Source organism: Amaranthus tricolor, chromosome 5 (assembly GCF_026212465.1).
Source record: "Amaranthus tricolor cultivar Red isolate AtriRed21 chromosome 5, ASM2621246v1, whole genome shotgun sequence".
NCBI lineage: Eukaryota > Viridiplantae > Streptophyta > Magnoliopsida > Caryophyllales > Amaranthaceae > Amaranthus > Amaranthus tricolor.
The window spans coordinates 19,048,360-19,069,949 of NC_080051.1; the positions used below are offsets into that span (position 1 = coordinate 19,048,360).

Genomic DNA, 21,590 nt, shown 5'->3' on the forward strand with positions numbered 1-21,590 from the left:
ATGTTATATTCAGTTTATATATTATATAATTCATTTAAAATTTTTTAATAATTAATGATACATGATAAAATCTACAAATTAAATTAAATTATAATATATTAATGGAAAGTATATAATCTTTCAAAGATGGAATCATAAAAAAATAATTTCTTAAAACCAACGAATAAAGTAGTAGGTTGTTTCTAGGTTAACTATTACCTTTTCATCGCTCCGCCCCTTAATTTGTATGGATCCTTTTCCCTTAACCTCCGAACTATGATGGAGTTTGATTTAATATAATTGCTATAGATTCTAATAAAAAAATTAAATCTTTCAATCAATTATAATATTTCATTTAAATTACTTAGTAAGAAGATAATTCTTTTTAAAATACTCTAATCTAATATGATTAGATGTTTAATATTTAGATGGGTTTTAACAATACTATGAGGTGATTCTAACTCATAATAGTTGGTAATCTAGGTAAATATCAAATATAATTTTGAAATTTTTGTGATTATTGTAAAAATATAATCTAGCTAACTATTTGGGGTCTAACTGATCGCATTTCTCCTGCCCTTTCATAGGAGAGAGTACGTGTATGGTTTGTATCTCATTTACCTTCTCGGAAACTATTTTTATAAGCGAGATTTACAAAGTATAATAAGATATTGTAAAAATAATGATTATGTATTCTGTACAATGTATGTCCTTTTCATTTACAAACATATGTTACTTACCTCTTTCTATTTAATTTTCACCTCTTAATAAAGGTGTAAATATTAATTTCTCGTTAGGAAATAACACAAATAACAAGTATGTTAATAAAATAAGTGGGCAAGTTTAAAGGAAAAAAGGGAACCATTATACGGAGGGTTACCGTTGCAAGAAGAAAAGATACATTCAAATGATGTGCAAAAGATGAAAGAAGATCTCAAACGATTAACGAGTTTGAAAGGTTAGATGTACAACACCTCTAACAGTGTCTTGAGAAAGTGTTTTAACTTTTTTCGTAAATAATCGATTTTGGACATGTGACCAGACGAATCGACCCCAAGAAACCCAACTTCGATCTGCAACCATTAAACCATTAATTTGCCATTATGGTGGTAACTATGATCAATTTATGTGAAACCTTGCGCATGAATTTCTTGTTAGGTTTCTCCATTTTTTCTTTTGAGCTTAGCTTTGAACCTTTCATTTGCATTATTCATGTCCATTCTTTTCCTCTCTTTAGTTTGGATGCCTCCAAAATTTCTTGGCATGTGTTTTCAAGGTTAAAAGTAAATAAAAAATTTTAAAATACAAAAAATTATGTCACTAACTTAGCTAAAATTCAAGAGAAACACAACGAAGCCGATACATTAAGGACCAAAATAAAGGAAAATATACGTATATACTATGATAAAGATTCAACGAATCACCATAGTACACACTAGGGGTGGGGCTATGTGTTGGTGAAGGTCTACCACGATCTACTCACAAAATAAGTTTTTGTAGATATTTTCGACCAACAACAATACAATTTCATTTGTTTTGAGTAGATCATTAATTGCGTTTGAATTGAAGTCAAACTTTACATGATTTTTATAGTTTTTTGAATTTTACGACTCAATTTTTTATATTTAAAGTTATACTATATAATTTTTATGGGTAAAAACATGCGTATAATGAAAAATCAAACTCTGATTATAATACCTTCGACCACTAAGACTCATCTCGTATAAAATGCACTATTTGAATGGATACGTGACCGCCCGTCCGCCCCAACAAAACCCAGTAACAAAAACCCAGTTCGAGAGCGTCTAGTTTTACTACCTTCCTGCAGAATTGGGGATTTTTCCCGTTTTTTCTCTTCGCATTTGCACTTCTCTCTCTTTCCTTCAACAGCTGCAATCGACGAAAATGATAATATCGGGCGATGTGCCTCCTAATCAATCCATCTACATTAAAAATCTAAATGAAAAGGTCAAGAAAGAAGGTAAACCCTAATTTTAACATAACTTAATTTAAGCTTCAATGTCGCAAAATTTATTCTTATTTTCACCATTTAAATCTTGTTTGGCGATTTTAGATTTAAAACTACTCTTTGTGCAATTTTTTTGTATTTATTAATTTATGTCGCAAAACATTATACAATCCTGTTTAATTCATTTTTTTACGTGCTGTTTTGTAGTGAGTTCAATCTGATAATTGTATTAATTTTTGATTATAACTGAGAAGTGCAAGGGTTGTAATCACATTTTAATTGAAATTGATTTAGGCGCTCTTACCATTAATTTTGGCACTGCCATTTACTGTCACAAAAGAAATCAATGGGAGTGCCAAAAGAAAGTAGTGGATTACTAATTTCCCTTACTACATTGGATTGTTTTATGCGTTTTCTGTTTTTTTTTTTTTTTTTTTTTTTTTTCAGTTGGTAATCCTAGCGTTTGAGCATGTGGGATTTTTTCTTATGATGTTAGCAGAATTGAAGCGGTCATTATACTGCTTGTTCTCTCAATTTGGGAGGATTCTTGATGTTGTAGCTTTGAAGACGCCTAAACTTCGAGGTCAAGCTTGGATATGTTTTAGTGAAATCACTGCTGCAAGTAATGCTGTTCGGCAAATGCAGAACTTTCCTTTCTACGATAAACCCATTGTAAGTAAATTTATTTTTGGGCTGCTTTGGTCGTCATATGCTAGGTATTTTGATTTTTCTGCTTACTTTGTTTTGTTTTTGACTATTTGGGATTATCTAGATTTTAGAATTATCATAGGTGATATTGAAGACTGAAGTGCTACACATATTTATAATATTTAATGACTATATCACTTCCCTTTCTCCTCCCTAAATAAGTAATGAACTCTCTTACTCTTATTTGTTATTTTCATTTATTCTAGTAGTACATAATCTTCTATTTGAGAAAAGGAGGGTGTTTACATGCATATCCCTTCCTCATTAGTCTAGCTTTTTCTAAAAAAAAATCTTTTTTTTGTCTTGATTTCCATGTTTGACCGCTTTAAGTTTTTGCTTGCCATGAAGTACGGTTTTGGGGTTGAATTGTAGACTATCATGGCAAACAACAAGTGTATTTAGCCGAACATTATGCTGACATGTGTTTTGTTTAGATGTATGTAGTGTTAATTCCTTCTCTCTTTATTTCATTTAGCATTATATATCATTGGGACTACATTGGAATTTGTGTGATAACAAGCATTAAATTTGGATAATGCAACTTTCAAGACTCACAATATTTTATTCAATAAGCCTCTAATTTAGAGAGCAAGCCTTTTGCGTCCGGTAGAATAAATATATGCCCAAGTTATATCCACAATCTAATGGCGCTGGCATTAAAAAGGTGTTAGTTTTTCCAGGATATCAAACATTCTCACTAAACAATATGAGTCTAGTTTATGGCTAAGAAAGTCTTCTAAATTCTATTTCAATAATATTTCATATTGGTGGTACAAAATCAATCAAGAACAACCTATTTTCTTCTTGGTATGCATGGGGCATCTTTCTCCTTTTATACTTTTTCAATTTATGGGAAGAGAAGAAAGGAAAAAATCTACCACACAAACTTGTTACTGGACAACTCCATCGTATAGGCATTTATGAGTGCTTTGATGGCACTTGATTTGTTCATATTTTTATGAAAGAAGACATTTAGGACTATTTCCAGAGAATGGATGAGACCTCTTAATCATCTTGAGATGGTAGCATTGCATCATATTTTAGTGTTTAGACATGTAACCAAAAATCTTAATTTTCTTCTCAATTTGTAGTTTGCATGACAATCCCTATCCTAGTCACGTGCTTTACCTTACTTGAGACTCAATCTAGATTTCATGTTTTGTACCCGTGAGAATTTTATGCATGCTATCTTGTTTGATGCTGCCTTTAATGCTCGATGATTTCTTTTAGCGGATACAATATGCGAAAACCAAGTCAGATTGTATTGCTAAAGCTGAAGGGACTTATGAAAAGAAGAAAAAACAAGATGAAAAAGGTAATAATCTTAGTGCTTTTTTTTTTTTTTTTTTTTGATTCTTCTGTGGTCTCATATGTGGTTTGGAGGACAAGAAACCAACAATTGAGAAATTTGTAGCTATCAATTTCAATGTTGCATTTTTTTTCTTGACCACAGTTGATAATACTAGTATTCTTATAGCTTTGAAACAAGTTTTTCTCTATTTTCTTCAACTACTGTAACAATAAAGCGAAAGGTTTAATCCGTGCTATATGCATGGAGAGGGTCGCCTTCATAAACAAAACAAAACCATTAATATGGAATTGATTGATAACGAAGATTATACTTAATTCAACTTCATTTAATAATAATAATGATTTACAAATAAAAAACTTAATTCCAATGATCATCTACATATATTATTCTTTCGTGCAATTCGAATTCTTCTTGTCACTAATCTTTTGTCATATTTGATGTACCTTTTCTTCTTCTAAGCTCCTTAAAGCACGAAACTTTCACATTTTAATTAGTGTATTCTTAAGTCTTCTTTGCACATTACCAAATTAATGTAACAACTATTGTGCATTCTGTCTTTATGTGTTCATTACAAATTCCATTCTTTATGATATGTGCACCTATTCATTTTACTTTTTAAAAAATGCTTCACGTTTTAGCTATCTATATCTTCTTTTAATCAATTTTGGAAGTCCAACATTATGAACCATTCAATAGTTTTTGTTTAGTTTATTTTTTCTTCAAAACTTGATTGTTGTAATGGTTAATCGTTTTGTCATAAATCAAAACCAATTTTCATAATTGCTTATGCATCTTTTGAGGTGTTAATCTATGACCTCCCAAAACTTCATAATGTGGCTCATAAATTTTGTTTCCCTTTTAGGCACATTAATATTGTGCATGCCCTATGAATTGCAGTACTCACTATGATGCTCCTCCATTTTTTAAGACTTATTTTTTTCTCAAGGTTAAAGATGCTTGTTTATTGTTTCATATCCCATTTTACATGTCCAAACTTGTTCCACTTCTACTTTTTATTGGTCTCATGAATATCTGTTCTCGCTCACTCGTTTTATCAAGATTTAGTTGGTTGTATTCCTTAACTTCCATTGGAAAACTTGTCAATTTATATTACTTTATCTTGGAAAAGGATGTTTTGTTGTTTATCCGTAACATTCTTCAACCTCTATAATCCTTTCTAACCTCTTATCGCTTTTTAGTCATTCTTTAAAGATCTTTCTACCTTCGCTTAAATCAAAGTTGGTGTTTACTTTTTTGTACACTTAACTTTGCCTCAATGCGATTTGTCTCGATTTTGATTTCCTTATATTTTTGCAATTTTCTCCTCACTCCTACAATCTAAAGACCAAATAACATTTTTTTCTTCGCTTAAATAAAAATGAAAGATTGGCAAACATAAAACGTTGATCGTAGCACAAATGACTTTAGAAAGGTGAAATATTAAAACGTTGGCACATCAATTACCCTTGTCCTATCAGCTACAATACCACCATATATTGTGATTTTGTAAAAAAATCAAAAAGGCTAGTCAACAAACACCTTAAAAGAACACCACCATCTCTAAATCACAAATACCCAAAAGAAAGAGAAAATAGTAAGCACCATTGCCCCACTGATCCTCCACCACCAAAAACAAAAAGAAAGAAGAAAATTGAGGTAGAAAAAGGAATAAATTTCGGAAGAAGAAAAAAAAAAGAGACGACAATCCCAAAGCCGGTAAATTGCGGCTGTAAGGAAAAGAAATCAAGAATATAATGTAACATGCAAGAGGCACTAAAAGCCGAAAAAGTGAGGCCTCACAAGCGCAAAAAAGTGCGCTTTTGGAGCACATTTAAGGATTGCGCTGCGCCTTAAGTTATGGAGGCGTTTTTGTTGATGCCTTGTTGCGCCTCATGCAGGCGTGCTTTTTAAAACAAACACAAATGATCACAACTAATTTTACCAAAAATTTCATACAATCAACAAAAACGACAATTCAATTAGTGGGTTTAATAAACCAACTGAATCAACCAATTGCCAAACACCTCAATATATTTAAGCATTATATACCAAGGAGATGTGCGTTGGTACATGTTTGTTTGTGACATTACTTTAGTAAATGAGACTACAGAGTGAGTTAAATCGAAATAAGATAGAGTACATGAAGTGTTACGTTAACACAAATGAGATTAGGAGAGACACTATAAATTCGGGAGAAAGAAATCACTCCAAATTGATGCTTTAAATCACTTGGGTCCATATTTTAGAGTGGTGGGGTTATCCAACAAATGTGACCCTTAGAATTAAATTTGGGTGACAAAAATGAAGAGCAACCTCTAAATTATTATGTGATTGGGTCCCCCTAAACCAATGCTATCATATGAGGGACCACTTAAAAAAACTTGATTTGGAGCAATTTTCAGTACTACTACTAAAGTTTGTTGTATTGTCATGTAGGGTATGCCAGTATGGGCTATATGCTCTCGTGTGTGTATTCTTTGTGAATTTGTCGTCGCTTTAGCATGTTGAATACTTGGTAAAAGTTAGATTAGCTAAATGACTGAAATGTTCACACAAAGGAAAAGGAGTATCATGAGACTTGAGTCATAAGGGTGTAGTCATTTTAAGAAAAAATTGGTTAATATTTGGCCAAGTGTGAATATTCTGAAATATATCTAATATTTTAGTCGGTATGCCAAAGTTAGACGAGAAGTTATGCTTTCACATGAGTTTAGGATTCAGTTTGGGTATTTGGATTAACTTAAGGTATCCTGAAGGCTCTTCTTTGATTTATGATAACTAGAACAATGGTAATGTATTTGGCATTTGAATCGAAGTAGCATTTAGTATTCTCGATTGTTTATTACACTTGTAGTGTCTGGTGATTCATTTGATTATTAAGTCTAAAGTGTGATATATATATAGATATATTATTGAGCTGCATGAACTTGCTCTTCAGGTAACCATTTTCAGTATTTGGTTTATTTATTAATCCTTGAGAACACAACACTACTTGATAACACAACAATGCCTAAGCCTTAATCCCAATAATATGGGATAAGTACATAAGCTAAAACACATCAATGTTAGAAATTGCTGCTAATAAAGATTATACTTCACTTGTCCCTATCTAATATTAATCTACTACTAAGAAAATCAATTTTGATGATCATTCACGTATATTCTCTTCTTCCATTCATTCCTATTTATTGTCATATGCTACTGTAATATTTAATTTTCATGTCATCGCTCTATATTTTATCTTCTAAGCTTCTCAAAATTTCAAACATGCATTTAACTAGTGCTTCCTTTGATCATCTTTGTATATGACTAATGTTTCCTCTCGTTTTGTTTTAATATTTGCGACTCCTAGACCATTGTATCTTTATTTCAAGCTCTATCGTTTAGGTCGTGTCCACTCGTGTATCAATCCTTGAGCATAAAATTTACTTTGCTTCATGACCATTATTTTCAAAAGATAGACTAGGTACAAATAAGAAGCAAAAATACAGGGTTAGTTAATAAGCCATAGAAGTGGAATTGTCTTGTATCTTGTGCAACTGTTTGCATAAAATATGTACATGTATTTCTATGTAAGGGAATAAAGCTGTATTGCTTGTCTAAATATTTAATTGGTGCTTTCCTACTAAAAAAATCATTTTCATGCCAATAAATCTATGACTTTATCTTTTAAATATAATTTGAAAATTTTAAATTACATCTGGGGTCTCTATTGATGAAGGAGAGTAAAATGTTCACAATGAGGGGTTTTAGACTGCCATGAACAGATTTTGAGGATGTTATTGGAACACATTTGGCCCTTTCACTAGAAGGGGAAATCTTGACAGATATTTAAGGGTTACCTCCTATGTTGTATTATAGTACCCCATTAAAGACTGAGTAGCTCAATTCAAATTACTGGCTTAAACAAAAAGTAGGGGGCACCTTCTATTTTGGTGTAGTTTTAAGTAGCTTATTGTGGCTGGTTGGTGCTACTGGGGCATTTGGAATGAGTGTATATGATTCTCGAGTGTCCCACTAGTCATTAGTAATTTGGTGCATGTATCAATTGTTAGGACTCTCAACTCTTTTTGAAGGCTACAAGTTATGAATCCACTCCCTCTTCTTGAAGGTTAAATAAGATAAGTTTTGAAGTCAGTTTATTGGAAAGGTATAATTTGATGGGAATTCACTTTTAGTGTTACTATTGAAGCTATGTTTAAAAGACTATATACTGATTTTCACGGAGAACTTACATGAAAAGGTAAAGAGAAATCCTTATAGATCCCAATCAACATCTTGCTAGGTGTTCATGAAGATCATATACGACATCTACTTGGGGTTCTTGAGGTCTTTGAGCATCTGCATTGAGTTATATGACAATTGTCCAGCCAAATATTGCTTTTATGAGGGTTTGATTAAATTATATTGTACGATCATACTTGCTCCAGTTAGAGGCTTTGAGTTATGCTTGCTATCACTCGTTTTTTATGTACACCCTCTGTCTCTTTGATTTTGTGCCACCTGGAACAAAGTTTCTCATGTCCAATAAAATGAGGGATCAAAAGGAACGGAAGAATTAGCGATGGATTAGTGATGGGACTATGGTAATGTGTATCATGCAATTCATTTATTACAGTTTTGATGAGACGTCATACTCCCAGAAACCCTATAGTTCTAATAAGTTAGAAATTATTCTTTCCATATGAAAGTAATAGGTTATTAGTTTGAGCTTAGAAAACCTTCTTGAAACCAAGGATATGTCGAAAAACTGGAAAACCTCTTGGTGCGCAATGGTTGTTAAAATATTCTAGTGGTCTAAAAGTCTCTTTCCGTACTCATTATAGAAAATGGTCCTACTCAGTCCCTCTTAGTCACAACCAATTATACATTCGAGGCGATGTTCAAATTTTTTGATAGAATCTGAAGGGAAGGCTTGTCGTTTTTTCCCTGATGACATGAGCTGTAAACAACACTTCCTCTAAACTTGGGTTGCGAGCAAGACCTTTGGTTATGATCTGTTTGTGAGCCTTTTTTTTAAAATCTACATGTGATATCTGCCCTTCGGAGCTTTATGAAATACAGAAGTGAGTGTTTGACCATTGCTAATTTTTTTTGGTAAATGTAAAAGATGTAAAAATCAGGCTTTTGGGTTGTGTCTGTCTGAAAAACTAGCATTAACAAACCTTGCTCAATCAACATGTAACTATCTGGCTTTTGGGTGTGGTGCTCTGGACTCAGGAATTTCTTTCAGTGTCTAATTAATTTGAGGTTAACTTCAATATTGCTGTTTTAGTTGTATCTGTGTTCTTACTACTCTATCGGCAAGTTCAATCAGACCAAATACGTGTTATTCATTTGATTACTTTTGTGTCACAATTTATGAAGCTCTTGCAAGTTGCAAGTTTCAGTCTGATTTGATTTAATAATAGTAATAATAATAATAATAATAATAATTTATTCCCTGATCAGCTGAAAAGAAGCGACGTACAGAAGAAGCTCAACAAACTGGTGCTGCACCTAATGGTACTGCTTCTCAAACCAATGGTGGCCCATCTGTAAGTACACACTATGCTCTTTTGTGAGTCTTTTCTGTGACTGTTGGATATGTTCAATTTGTTCTTAGTTCAGTGAAGACTGGAGGAAATATATTTTTCTGGACTGCTTATCGTATGGATCAATTATGTCATACTTCCCTAATAAGAGAAACTGTTACAGCTTGTGTTTTGCAATAACAAATAGGATATTGTGTTCATGAAATATTTTAATATGTCGATTCCTCAAGTTTTCAATGAAGGGCCCCAGTTTCAGATTTGTGTATATTTATCAGATTATGTGCTAGTTTACTTAATATACTATTCGTTTAAAGCTTTTTCAGGGTCTCAGGTTGCTGATTTTGAAAGGTTTGATGATAATACGGAAAGCTATGTCCTTGATATGCTTTCACTAGCACCACTTGCTAGTCTCTGGCTTGCCTACTTTTTCTAATTTAATCCTGTGAACGTTTTCCAGTTCACTATTCAACATCACTTGATTAATTAAGAGATCACTTCGCCACTATAGCTTAATAAAAAAATTAGAAGGCCTATCACTCTTAGCTTTTTAACCCTCTATTCTAATTCATTCATGTTGTGAGTCTTGCAACATTCTTTCCAAAGTGCACATTGCTGCTTACTGAATTTCTACCATGTTTATGTCATACAAACCTAAATTTTCTGTCTTTATCTTGCGTTTGCCGCTTTTTTGATAGTTCTAATTTGTGTTACGTGACGCAAAATGAAGAGTCCGAGTAACATTGGTTATTTGGTTCTAATGCAATACCAAATTCATTTTTCTTAACACTTTGGCTAAAATGTAGTGGTGATAATAGTCAAAGAAATATCGACAGAATAGTCTGATGTTTATTGTTTTCGACTTTTTGTTGACTTTAAGTTAGTTGCTTCTTTATTATTGCTGAGCTTTTGTTTTGATATTTGCTGATCAAAACAGCAACCTTTGGTTCATATGCTTCACATTCTTGCACTTGTTTGTCTTCATGTGTTGCCCTTTTTGTTGTTGTGTGGATTGCCATGGATGGGGATTAGCAGGAAACTTTTTAGGGAGAGTGGGGGTGAATGGGGGCATTTATCTTTCCTGGTAATTTTTGAAAGTGATTAGTGCTTCCAATTAGTTTTGTATACACCCAGGGAATAGGGAAGTGAGTTTTGTACAAGAGGATGCTACCCATGAGATTTGTTCAGCTAATGTCTTTATGACATACAAAAAAAGAAAATGAAAAGTAAATCAGTCATTAATATCTAAGCTAAAGCTTTGTAATTGGAGCTGGTTTGTGCTTTTTGTGAATCAAGGTTTTGATTTGTTTTGTATTGTTTATAAAGAAGACTATGAAGTCAAAGACGAGTTCTCAATTTTTTTTGGATTGGAGTTCTCAATATTATTACTTTGTGAATCAGCCAATTTTACTGGTGTCAATTCTAAGAAGCCTTGGAAGATAGCTTTATCTTCCGTAAACTGTCACAAATGGATGGGTAATAGCCTTAGTTCTGTTTGAAGCTAATGGTATAATGTTTTGTTGCTATCACAGGGTGGACACCGTAAGACTGGTCCACAGGAAGCAGCAGCTCCAAACAGTATATTGTTTGTATGCAACTTGCCCCATGAAACCACAAGTATCATGCTGCAAATGCTCTTCCAGCAATACCCAGGTTTCAGGGAAGTGCGGATGATTGAAGCAAAGCCGGGTATCGCTTTTGTGGAGTTTGATGATGAGGATGCATCTACAATAGCAATGCAGGCCCTTCAGGGCTTCAAAATTACACCACAGAATCCCATGGAAATCAGTTATGCTAAGAAATGATTGTTATCGTGCTAACTATCTGTGGGAATGAATGTCCAATGTTCAAAGGCGACTGTAGTCTTACTGTAGGAGACAGCCTGGAGAAAAAAGTCGTATGTAGTTCAGAGGTATACTACATGAGTTTTCTGTACATCTGATATAATTTGTGCTGTGATGAAACAATGTGATTTCAATGGCAGATGTAGTGCCATACTAAGTAGCGTTGGTGAAAGATATTTTGAATTAGTTCGGGATTGTCTTTACACAAATCAATTGAGAATTTTTGTGGTCATTAGTAAATTAAATCTTGTTTGTTTTCAAGTCAAGAGTAGTATAATGATTGATGTGCTTTTGCCTTGCTATATTCTTGCATCCCTAGCAAAATACTCCCTTTGTCTTTAAGAAGACATCACACTGCCTAAAAAGCTCACTTTTCCAGATTTTATGCATGGTTAAGAGGTGTGTTGCACTTGAGAATTGGGTCTTATTTTAATTGGAACAAGTATTCTGAGTTCGATTCTTACATAACCCTCTCTTTTCGTAGTCTACCTTGTAATTAAAATAGAGGCATGTTGAACTTGAAGATTGCGAGAAATATCGTACGGCCCTGCAATAGACTTAAATACCGTAGTAGGTAATAGTATAAGAATAAAGGCATGAGAAGTGAAGTGATTGTGTGACATATTTCTATCTTATTAAATTGTCCAATTGACTTTTAAAATGTGAGATATGTTTTTTAGTCAATGAGGGTAATGTCATGTAAATGAAAGAGTAAATCAATCCAAATGATTGTTGGCTCTTTTCACGCAAGGCATAGGAACACACGATACCCAATACCAATGAATGATACTAATCTTTTAAGTTCGGTTTCATGTGGGGTAGTCGAGTAGTAGAGTAGTATCTCAAGCTCTAAATTCAACAATTGGGTGGACTCTATCGAACATAATAGAGTAGTTAATTTTAGAACTTAAAAGTGTAGTATATTTATTATTAAGATAGAAAGAATTTTGTATTTTATTTATATAATTTAATATTATTTTTATTTTGAAAATATAAGAATTTAATTATACTTAATTTGTTTATCAATTTCTCTCTTGGGAAGTTGGAAGTATTTATATAAAATATTAACTTTTTTCTAATTTGTAGATTAGATTCCCTTATAAAGTTAAAAATATTGATAATAAAAAAAATTTGTTAATGTTTATGTACAATCTTAAGGGCTGTAAATATCATTACCATTATTAGTAAACCAAATTGAAATTATTTTTTTCTTTTTTAAAATTAATATTTTTTATTTTAATTTAATTATTATTAATAAAGTAATAATAATGGTTGATTTTATAATTAAAAATAAATTTAAGGATATTTTAGTATTTTTATTATAAAAAAAGTGAAAATTAATAAAAAGAGTTGTAAAATTTAAGGATAGGGATATTTAAAGGGAATTATTATTTGTCGCCACCTTTTTCATTTTATCGCCATCCCCCCTTCTAACAAAATTACCATATTACCCCTAGATTAAAAAAAATTACAAAAATGCCACTTAACTTAGAAAATGTTTAAGAAATGTAAATGGCACTTAATAACATTGTTATCGCTTAATAACATTATTATCGGAATTATATATATATTGAATTTTCAGAGGCGTTATGGTAGTATATTCGAATTCAAACACGATACCTTCTCTCTAAAAACTCTCTAAAAACAATACGTAAAGTTAAACAAGCTAGAACTCTAGATCGAACATCAATGGCATACCAAGACGAGCATGATAACGATCCGGTAAGTAACTAATCGGTTCGATTTTTGCAAAAAAAAAAAAAAAAATAGGAATGAAGTCGCACAAACCAGTCGTACAAAACGTGCGACTCCCAGTCGCACGTTTTGTGCGACTGTCTTGTGCGACTGCTTCCAATTTTTTTTTTTTTAATTTTTTTTTGTATTTGAATATAATAAAAAAAAAATTAATAGAAGTCGCACAAAACGTGCGACTGTGCGTCGCACGTTTTGTGCGACTTCTGATAATTTTTTTTTTTTTTGAACTTCGAATTATAAAATTTATTTTGTTTAATTAAATTATTTTATTTTAATCTATTGTTGTGCTATAATAATGGTATTTTATTATAATTATTTTGTAGAAATAATTATTTTTTAAGTTATTATTATTTTGATATATTATGATAATGTTATTATAATTATTATTTGCAGGACTTTGAAAATTTAGGAGATAATATAGATTATTCTGATAGATTTGTTACCGATAGAGAATTTGATTCTGTAGATGATTTACATGCTTGGGCTAATGAGATAGCACTAACAATTGGATTTCAATTTACATGTGGTTCATATAAAAAAAAAAGAAGGGCGTTCTAGAGTGAGTCTGTACTTAAGATGTCACCGTTACGATAAAAGAAGTGTTGATTTGCATAACTTAGACAATGCTCCCCGACCAGGTTCCAAAAGTAGGGGTTGTGGGTGTAAATTTATGATTTTAGGAATTAGTCGTAACCCAAAGGAAAGACCTTGGACGGTTAGAGTGTTTCCTGGTGAAAAAGGAATACATAACACCCGTTCTTCATGTACATAGATGGTCAAATAAGAGTAAATAGGATGACTGTGGATATCAGGCAGCACATACGAGATCTAAGTGCAACTGGCATGCAACTAGCATTTATAATGTCTTCAATTAGAAGAAATTTTCCTCGTTTTTATGCTAGTATGAATTAAATTTACAATGTGAGACAGTCAATCAGGAGAGAAGAGATGGATGGTAGGACTCCTCTTCAACACTGTATGTATATGGCCACGGAGCATAATTATGTAGTTTGGAGGGACTTGGATAGTGAGGATCAGTTGACTAGATTATTGATTGCGAATCCAACTTCTATCCAGATGCTACGTTCGTGGCCCCATGTTGTGTTGATAGACACAACGTACAAAACGAATAAGCAAAAGTGAACCCTTTGCGAAATGAGGCGGCTGTGTCTTATTCTTGGGTGTTGGAGAGGTTGAGGGATATTTACGGGACAGTCCAGACGCCGGATGTAATCGTAACGGATCGGGATGAGGGTTTGTCTGCAGCTATTCATGCTGTCTTTCCAGGTAAACATGTTTTAATTATTAATTATCGTCGATCTATGTATTATATATTTCTGAATTAATTTTAAATTTATGTTTAATGCAGATGTACGACATCTATTATGCGTATGGCATATTGGCAATGACGTGGAGAACATGGTCGATAAATTGTGTGGCGGCAAGAAAAATCAACAGGGGCAGTTATTCAGGCAAACAACAGGGTGAGGACGCATCCCGACTCTAGTCTTATCCACGAGCAACGTGGAACCTACTATAGCCATGTAGTAGGCGGTACATTGAGTATCCATAGACTGAGAACGGTGGCATAGCTGCAACAGTGCACCAACATTAATGCTGCCGCTTGTGAAGTGCCCCTTCGCACGCAGCTCCGACAATGGCATACCAAAAAGGCCGGCCAGGCCAAGCTGCCATTCATTATCAGACGGTTGCACGGGAAGTGAACCGTCAATGCCAATTCCCAAGATGCGTTGCACGTCGTGCAACATTATGGTCATCTCCCCCCACGGCATGTGGAAGGTGTTGGTGTCAGGCTGCCACCTTTCCACAAATGCCGTAATGAGAGCACTGTCGATGTGCTGGTGCATTATATACGGCAGACGACCAAGGGGAGTACCAGGTAACACCCTGTACAATTCATCAGACATGTCCTGAAGTCTAATGATTGAATCCAACGTTTTCTTCCAAGCACGACATTCCAAAATCGGAGAGGTGCGCTCCGATCCCTCAAATATAGCCTTTGCTACGTGCCCACCGTAGCTGGGTATTAAAGTAGTATCAACAGGGCCCCCGGGCTGGGCTGATGTGATTAACCAGTCCGTGTCCGCGGACTGCGATCGCCTCCTCCCCCGTGGAGCCGCATCCTCAGCCTGGCTTACTCCTGCCTGATCAGAAGTGCCACTCGAGCCCTGCCCTCTAATCTTGAACTTAACAGCATGGCCTCTTACGATCGTCCAATCAATAGGATGACATGCAGACTCATCCTGACCAAGAGACTCTTCCCGACTAAGAGACTCGTCGTAATCAGTATCATCGTCACCTGAGCCGACCGTATGACTATGTAGGCTACTCTGGCGCTCAAAGCGACTACGCACTTGCTCTAGGGTACTTGAACGTTGGGCCTGACTATGTATGGCCGCTTGTTCTTGCCTTGCTCGCCTTGCAGATCCCGTAACCCCCCTCTCATGGGGATCACCTCTCAGTAAAGTAGGCCTAGATCTATTGCCGCTTAATAAACCTCTAAAAAACCCTTTTCCTTTACCTTGATTTCCAGCCATTTACTAGAATTTTCATAATTTAAATTAAGACAACATTTTAAAGTTAATTTAATAAACACTTAAAATCAAATAAATTAAAAACAAGCAACACGTAAAATATTTCACATTTACAAACAATTAAACAATTATTATATTCATAAATATTTAAACAACTCAAATTTAATAAATTAATTATACTAAACAAATTCATTACAATAAAAAAAAAATAAAATTGAAAAACCAGTCGCACGACCCAGTCGCACAATGTGCGACTGGGTCGTGCGACTGGTTTCTAATTTTTTTTTTTACTTTTCTTTTTCGAATATGTAAATCAATAACTACTTCTTACAATAACATTATCATAATACATATTATTACAACATTTACTAAATAACATTAACTAACAACAAACTCTTTCAAAAATTTAAAAAAAAAAAAAATGAAATGGATTCGGCACAGTCGCACGTTTTGTGCGACTGTGCCGAATCCATTTCTTTATTTTTTTTTTTCCTTCGATTGATTAAAAAAAAAACTTACCTCGAATTTTTGTTGACGATTTCGATTCCAAAGTTTTAGCTCCGCTTAATTTTATGTGAAGAATTTGACTTTATGGAAGTGATGAAAGTGTTATTGAGTGGATTTGAAGTGTTTTTATAGAAATTATAAGCTTAGTGGCATTTTCGTAATTTTTTAAATTTCAAGGGTAAAGTCGTAATTTCATTCGAGGGCTGGCGATAAAATGAAAATGACGGCTACAAATAAGAAATGGGTATTTAAAATGTTTTCGATTTCATTTTCTCCATAATCAACAGTTTTTTGGAAACCCGTACTAAGGAAAATGCAGTTGTTGATTGTACTTACCAATTGCAACTACCTCAAATGTTGTCTGCCCCAGATGATAGCATTCTTTTCCCCATTTCCCCATTTCCCCACCTTCCTAACTTCCATCATTTTCTCTTCACTTCATTCCTCAATCTTCCCAAATCCCAATCACTCTTCTTCATCACTTCCCACTTTTAACAAACCCTATAATATCTTCATTTTTCACCTTCAATTTCTCCTCCAATGGCGAAATTCATTAAATCAGAAAACTTTTTCAACATGTTGAGCGAAGAAATTGTTCTTTTGATCCTTAATAAGCTCCAAGACCCAATTTCCATTAACTCATTTTCACAAACTTGCAAAAATTTTTACTTAATTGAATCCAAACAGCGAAGATCCGCCAAATTAATTCGACCCGATTTTCTCCCTACCATAACCCGTCGTTACCCATTTCTCTCTCATCTTGATCTTTCTCTTTGCCCTCGTGTTACTGACTCTCACCTTAGCTTGGTCTCCATTTTGGGTACTTCTTTGTTATCTATTAAGCTTACTTTATGTAGGTTTGTAACCGGGTCTGGGGTTTCGGATTTGGTATCAAAATGCCCGAATTTGGTGGAGTTGGACCTTAGTAATGCTACTGAGCTTACTGATTCTACTGCCGCTGCCATTTCCGGGGCTAAAAAGTTGGAAAAATTGACAATGGTGAGATGTAAACTGGTTTCGGATATGGGTATTGGTTGCATTGCTGTTGGGTGTCCGAGATTGAAGTGGGTTATTTTGAAATGGTGTTTAAGAGTTACTGATTTAGGGGTTCGTCTTCTTGCTATCAAATGTCAAGAACTTCAAAGCTTGGATCTTTCTTATGTCTCGGTATAATCTTCTTGCCTACATCTTAACCCATTAAGCAAGCCACCGTCGAACATAAAAAAGGCCCTAATGTTTCGGTTCTTTTTTACTTCAACTATACATCATATAATTTTTTATCAATCATATTAATGTCAAATAAATATATAAATTTAAGATCATTTAGACCCTTTTATAAGTTGGGGCCTAGACTGTTAGCACTTCAAAACTACCCTCAGAAACAGCGGTGAATGCATTGTGGCATCATCATCTAATATCTTGTTACATTGCATATGTACAATTACTACAACATTCCATCACCCCAATAGTACAATTACTTCAAATCATTCTTATTACCACCATTTAGTATTAATTTAAATCACCGTGTAGGCGGGTTTGAGGATGGATGTATGCATATTTATCCTTGTTAGTGATAACGATGTTTGTTAGTGATAACGATGTTTAACAAGTACTATGTGCATTGGAAAATTGGTCTAATTGACTATAACATTGCATTTATTGTTTAAAGTGACAAAAGATATGCATTGGAAATTTAAACTGACTTTGGGTCAAATTGACTATGTCCATTTCAACTTATTTGTGCTTACAGTCTCTCATTTTCACTTCTCAGCACTGATAAGTGCCCAAAAGATTAAGCTCTGTTCAGGTCAAAATTAACATTGATATGTGCTTCTGCTTGTAAGTCTATTTGGTTCAGGGTTTTTATGTTCATAGTGCAAAAAGTTAGCTGAACAATGACAAAGCCCTTATTATAGGGGGTGGGATGGGAGACAGTTGTTTTAATTGGATACTTTTGGTTTCAAAGTGATTGTTACTAATGGAGTTAGAGATTAATGTTCCATTGGTGTTAATGCAAACGGGAATTCTATGTGAAGGGAGAAATGAGAGTCCTATGAATCAACACCTGTTTTTTGTAAAAAAATTTTATTGAGCAACCAAATAATCTGACTATTCCTCGTGGATGACTGAGAATTTGGGGTAGTTAGATAGCTATCCTGTGTTGAAAGAATTAACAGCCGATCATCTTTATAGGTGTGACCTGTGACTTTCCTGTGGCTTGTGACTCATGCACTGTCTTTTAGGCAACATGAATTAGCATACTAGCTAGTTTTGGCCTGAAAATTACTAATGTCCCATGTATCCCAGATAACCGAGAAAAGCCTTGTGCCTATCTTGCAACTAGCTCATCTTGAAGAACTAGTCTTGGTGGGATGTCTTGGCATTGATGATGACGGCCTTGCTTTTTTAAATGAAGGTTGTTCCACGTTGAAGGTGTGCAACTTTCTTCAAATTACTTTTCGTTCTTTTTATCTGTACGACAACATTTAATAATGACACATTCTTACAATTTTTAACTTCATTTTGCATGTATTCATCGTAACGTCCCACTAGAGACTTGATTTATCTAAATGTCAGAACATAGGTCACACTGGTCTAGCCAATCTAACAAGAGGTGCTAGATGTCTGAAAGAGGTCATATTGGCATATGGCTCTGCTGTAAGTACCGAGATATCTTTACTTTTCACCCTACAATTTTATCTGCTATCTAAAAGGGTTTTTGTATCGTTAACGTTTCTTCTGAGTCCAGGTTACTCTTGATGTGGCAAAGTGTTTCAAGAAGTTCTCGATGTTGCAGTGTCTTAGACTAGATGGTTCCTCTGTCACGTCTTCTGCATTGAGGATGATAGGAAACTGGTCTGGTTCTCTTAGAGAGCTGAGCTTGAGTAAATGCACAGGCGTGACAGATGACGGCATCATTTATATTGTGAGGAAGCATACTCAGTTAAAGAAACTAGACATTACGTGCTGCCGCAAGATCACTTCTGTGTCTATTGACTGTATTACTAGTTCTTGTACTGCCCTCTTGTCCCTTAAGATGGAGGCTTGTTCTCAAATCTCGGCTGATGCTTTTGTATTGATTGGACAGCGTTGTCAATTTTTGGAGGAATTAGATGCCACGGATAATGAGATAGATGACGAAGGTTCAATTCTACACACCATTTTATAATCCTTTTTGTTTCTTGCTATTCATTCTCTGCAGCAATGTTATGAACTCGTGATCTCTTCTACCGCAGGCCTGAAATCCATTGCTGGATGTTCCAGGCTTTCATGCTTGAAATTAGGGATCTGCCTCAAAATCACGGATGATGGTCTGATGCAAGTCGGGATGCATTGCGCTAGAATAAAAGAGATCGATTTATACAGGTAATCGATGCATTACATGAGTTATAGCTTTTCACTTGTCTAAATCGAGATGCTCGCTCAACTTACATGTTTCTATAGATTAAATCTTCGACGTTGTTCAATTTACTGGCAGGGCCATAAAAATATCGGATGAAGGCATTGCATCAATCGCTCAAGGTTGCTCTGGTCTTGAGTTGATCAACATTGCATATTGTGATCAAATCACAGATTCCTCTCTTTTATCATTATCAAAATGTACGAGATTAAAAGTATTGGAAGCCAGAGGGTGCCCTCGTATCACGTCAGATGGTCTAGCGGCCATTGCTGCTGGATGCCGGCAACTTGCTGTCCTTGACATAAAGAAGTGTTACAAAATCGACAACTCTGGAATGATTCCTCTTGCTCGATATTCAGTAAACCTCAAACAGGTATATGTCGAACTATGATATGTTACCCATTGATTAATGATACTAATTACGCGACTCTGATGGACCTTACATTTTCATTTCTTGAACAGATAAACTTGTCGTATTGCTCAGTTACTGATGTAGGGCTGTTGGTGTTAGCTAGCCGAAGCCCATTACAGAACATGACGATATTACATCTGTCCGGACTAAGCCCGAATGGGCTAGCAGCTGCCTTGCTAACGTGTAGAGGGCTAAAGAAAGTCAAACTCCACGCATCTTTCAAAGCTCTTCTTCCTCAGTCGCTTCTTGCCCACATGGAAAGCCGTGGCTGTGTTCTTCACTGGAGAGACAAAGCCTTTCAGCCTCAGGTGATCCTTCTTATCGCTTTTACCTTCAATCAAATCTCGTTCTCTATACGTCTAATCTTAATCCAATCTTGTTAAAACATCCCGCCGTGAACTTATCGTAATGTAACAAATTTAAAGGAATATAAAAATCATCATTAAAACGTTGTGTTCTAGATGCATTAAATATATATTGTTGACTGATAACTGAGAAAGTTCCTTTATGACTTTTGGGCAGATTGACACAGACTGGTAGACACTCCTGACCCATTTGACACTCCTTTGGACCAGCAAGAAGAAAACATCAACTAATTTTTAAGGATTTCTACCTTTTTTTTTCTTGTTCTCCCCTAACTTTTAGTTTTGGAGTTTGGGCATTGACCTCATAATTAATAATTGTGTCAATATAGAGGAGATAACAACTGATAATGACTTCAAACAGAAGAAGTTTGGATCAGTAATATACTTGTATTTGTTAATATGTAGTAGTATTCTGTCTCGTTTAATTTGCTATAGTTGTAAATTTATGTTTTTTTAGTTTGTGGTTTGGTTTTGAGGATGGTAAGTAAAATATTTGAAATGTGCGAGTGAATATAGACGGGAGTGTGGGGTCATGTCTAAAAAAAAATGCAAGGAATACGTTGGGACGGACTAATATAAAAAATTGAGGGAGAATTGCTTACCTAGTCAACTTAATAATATTGTCTTCTATTTGAATTTTGAAGTAAGATGGGTTTTAATAATAGGGATGAATGAGGTTGACAAGATTTCATAAATAAATGGCCATTTTAATGTGCGATAAGTTCTAAGAATATGCCTTATAATTTCATGTTTTGGACTTGTTAAATTCTTTGTTCTTTGTGTTTAGCTTGTACTTCAAGAAAAGAGGTGACTTCTTTTTTTATTTTTAAATTTATTACTTTTTCTAATTTTGAGCATCGATCACATTTAATTTGTATTTTTTATTATTATAGTGATTTTTATCTAATACAATCATTTAGTCAATCTTGTTTACTTCTTTCTTATCAACTATGTATATATTGTCAATCACTTCTACCACCTTGCATTCTTTGTATTCAATATTCAGTATTCAGATTATACAAATAACATTTCCTTAATATTTTTCAGGTGTGTTTTTCGAAATAGTCAATGTAAACGGGACTTCTCAACACAATTTTTTTGGGAGTCCTCGTGTTTGACCTCATTGTACTCGAAAATAAATGAGAACATTAATCTGCAAATGAATAAATTAATATGAATATGAACACACATTTTGTGTGACCTAAGCTGGGCCATTCACACTTTTTCTGCGATTTTGTCGATATTATTTTGTA

At 34.2% G+C, this 21,590-nt stretch overlaps 3 protein-coding genes across 3 annotated transcripts; 2 read left to right on the forward strand and 1 right to left on the reverse strand.

Moving 5' to 3' along the window:
- The first annotated feature begins 1,697 nt into the window (after nucleotides 1-1,697).
- LOC130812887 (U2 small nuclear ribonucleoprotein B''-like) lies at nucleotides 1,698-11,647 on the forward strand. The gene is made up of 5 exons (XM_057678523.1): nucleotides 1,698-1,960; nucleotides 2,448-2,620; nucleotides 3,887-3,971; nucleotides 9,420-9,505; nucleotides 11,032-11,647. Exons 1-5 carry the CDS (start codon nucleotides 1,885-1,887, stop codon nucleotides 11,302-11,304), a joined length of 693 nt encoding a protein of 230 aa, XP_057534506.1. The 5' UTR covers nucleotides 1,698-1,884; the 3' UTR covers nucleotides 11,305-11,647.
- Nucleotides 11,316-16,340, reverse strand: LOC130813525 (uncharacterized). The gene is made up of 4 exons (XM_057679364.1): nucleotides 16,173-16,340; nucleotides 15,162-15,659; nucleotides 14,634-14,786; nucleotides 11,316-11,381 (listed from the first exon to the last, which is right to left on the reverse strand). Exons 2-4 carry the CDS (start codon nucleotides 15,654-15,656, stop codon nucleotides 11,316-11,318), a joined length of 714 nt encoding a protein of 237 aa, XP_057535347.1. The 5' UTR covers nucleotides 15,657-15,659; nucleotides 16,173-16,340.
- A 117-nt stretch (nucleotides 16,341-16,457) lies between these two features.
- LOC130813219 (F-box/LRR-repeat protein 3-like) lies at nucleotides 16,458-20,793 on the forward strand. Its single transcript, XM_057678995.1, has 8 exons — nucleotides 16,458-17,327; nucleotides 18,468-18,593; nucleotides 18,714-18,818; nucleotides 18,910-19,303; nucleotides 19,397-19,526; nucleotides 19,639-19,933; nucleotides 20,023-20,280; nucleotides 20,495-20,793. The coding sequence occupies exons 1-8, from the start codon at nucleotides 16,701-16,703 to the stop codon at nucleotides 20,510-20,512; spliced, it is 1,953 nt and encodes a 650-aa protein (XP_057534978.1). The 5' UTR covers nucleotides 16,458-16,700; the 3' UTR covers nucleotides 20,513-20,793.
- Nucleotides 20,794-21,590: the final 797 nt, after the last annotated feature.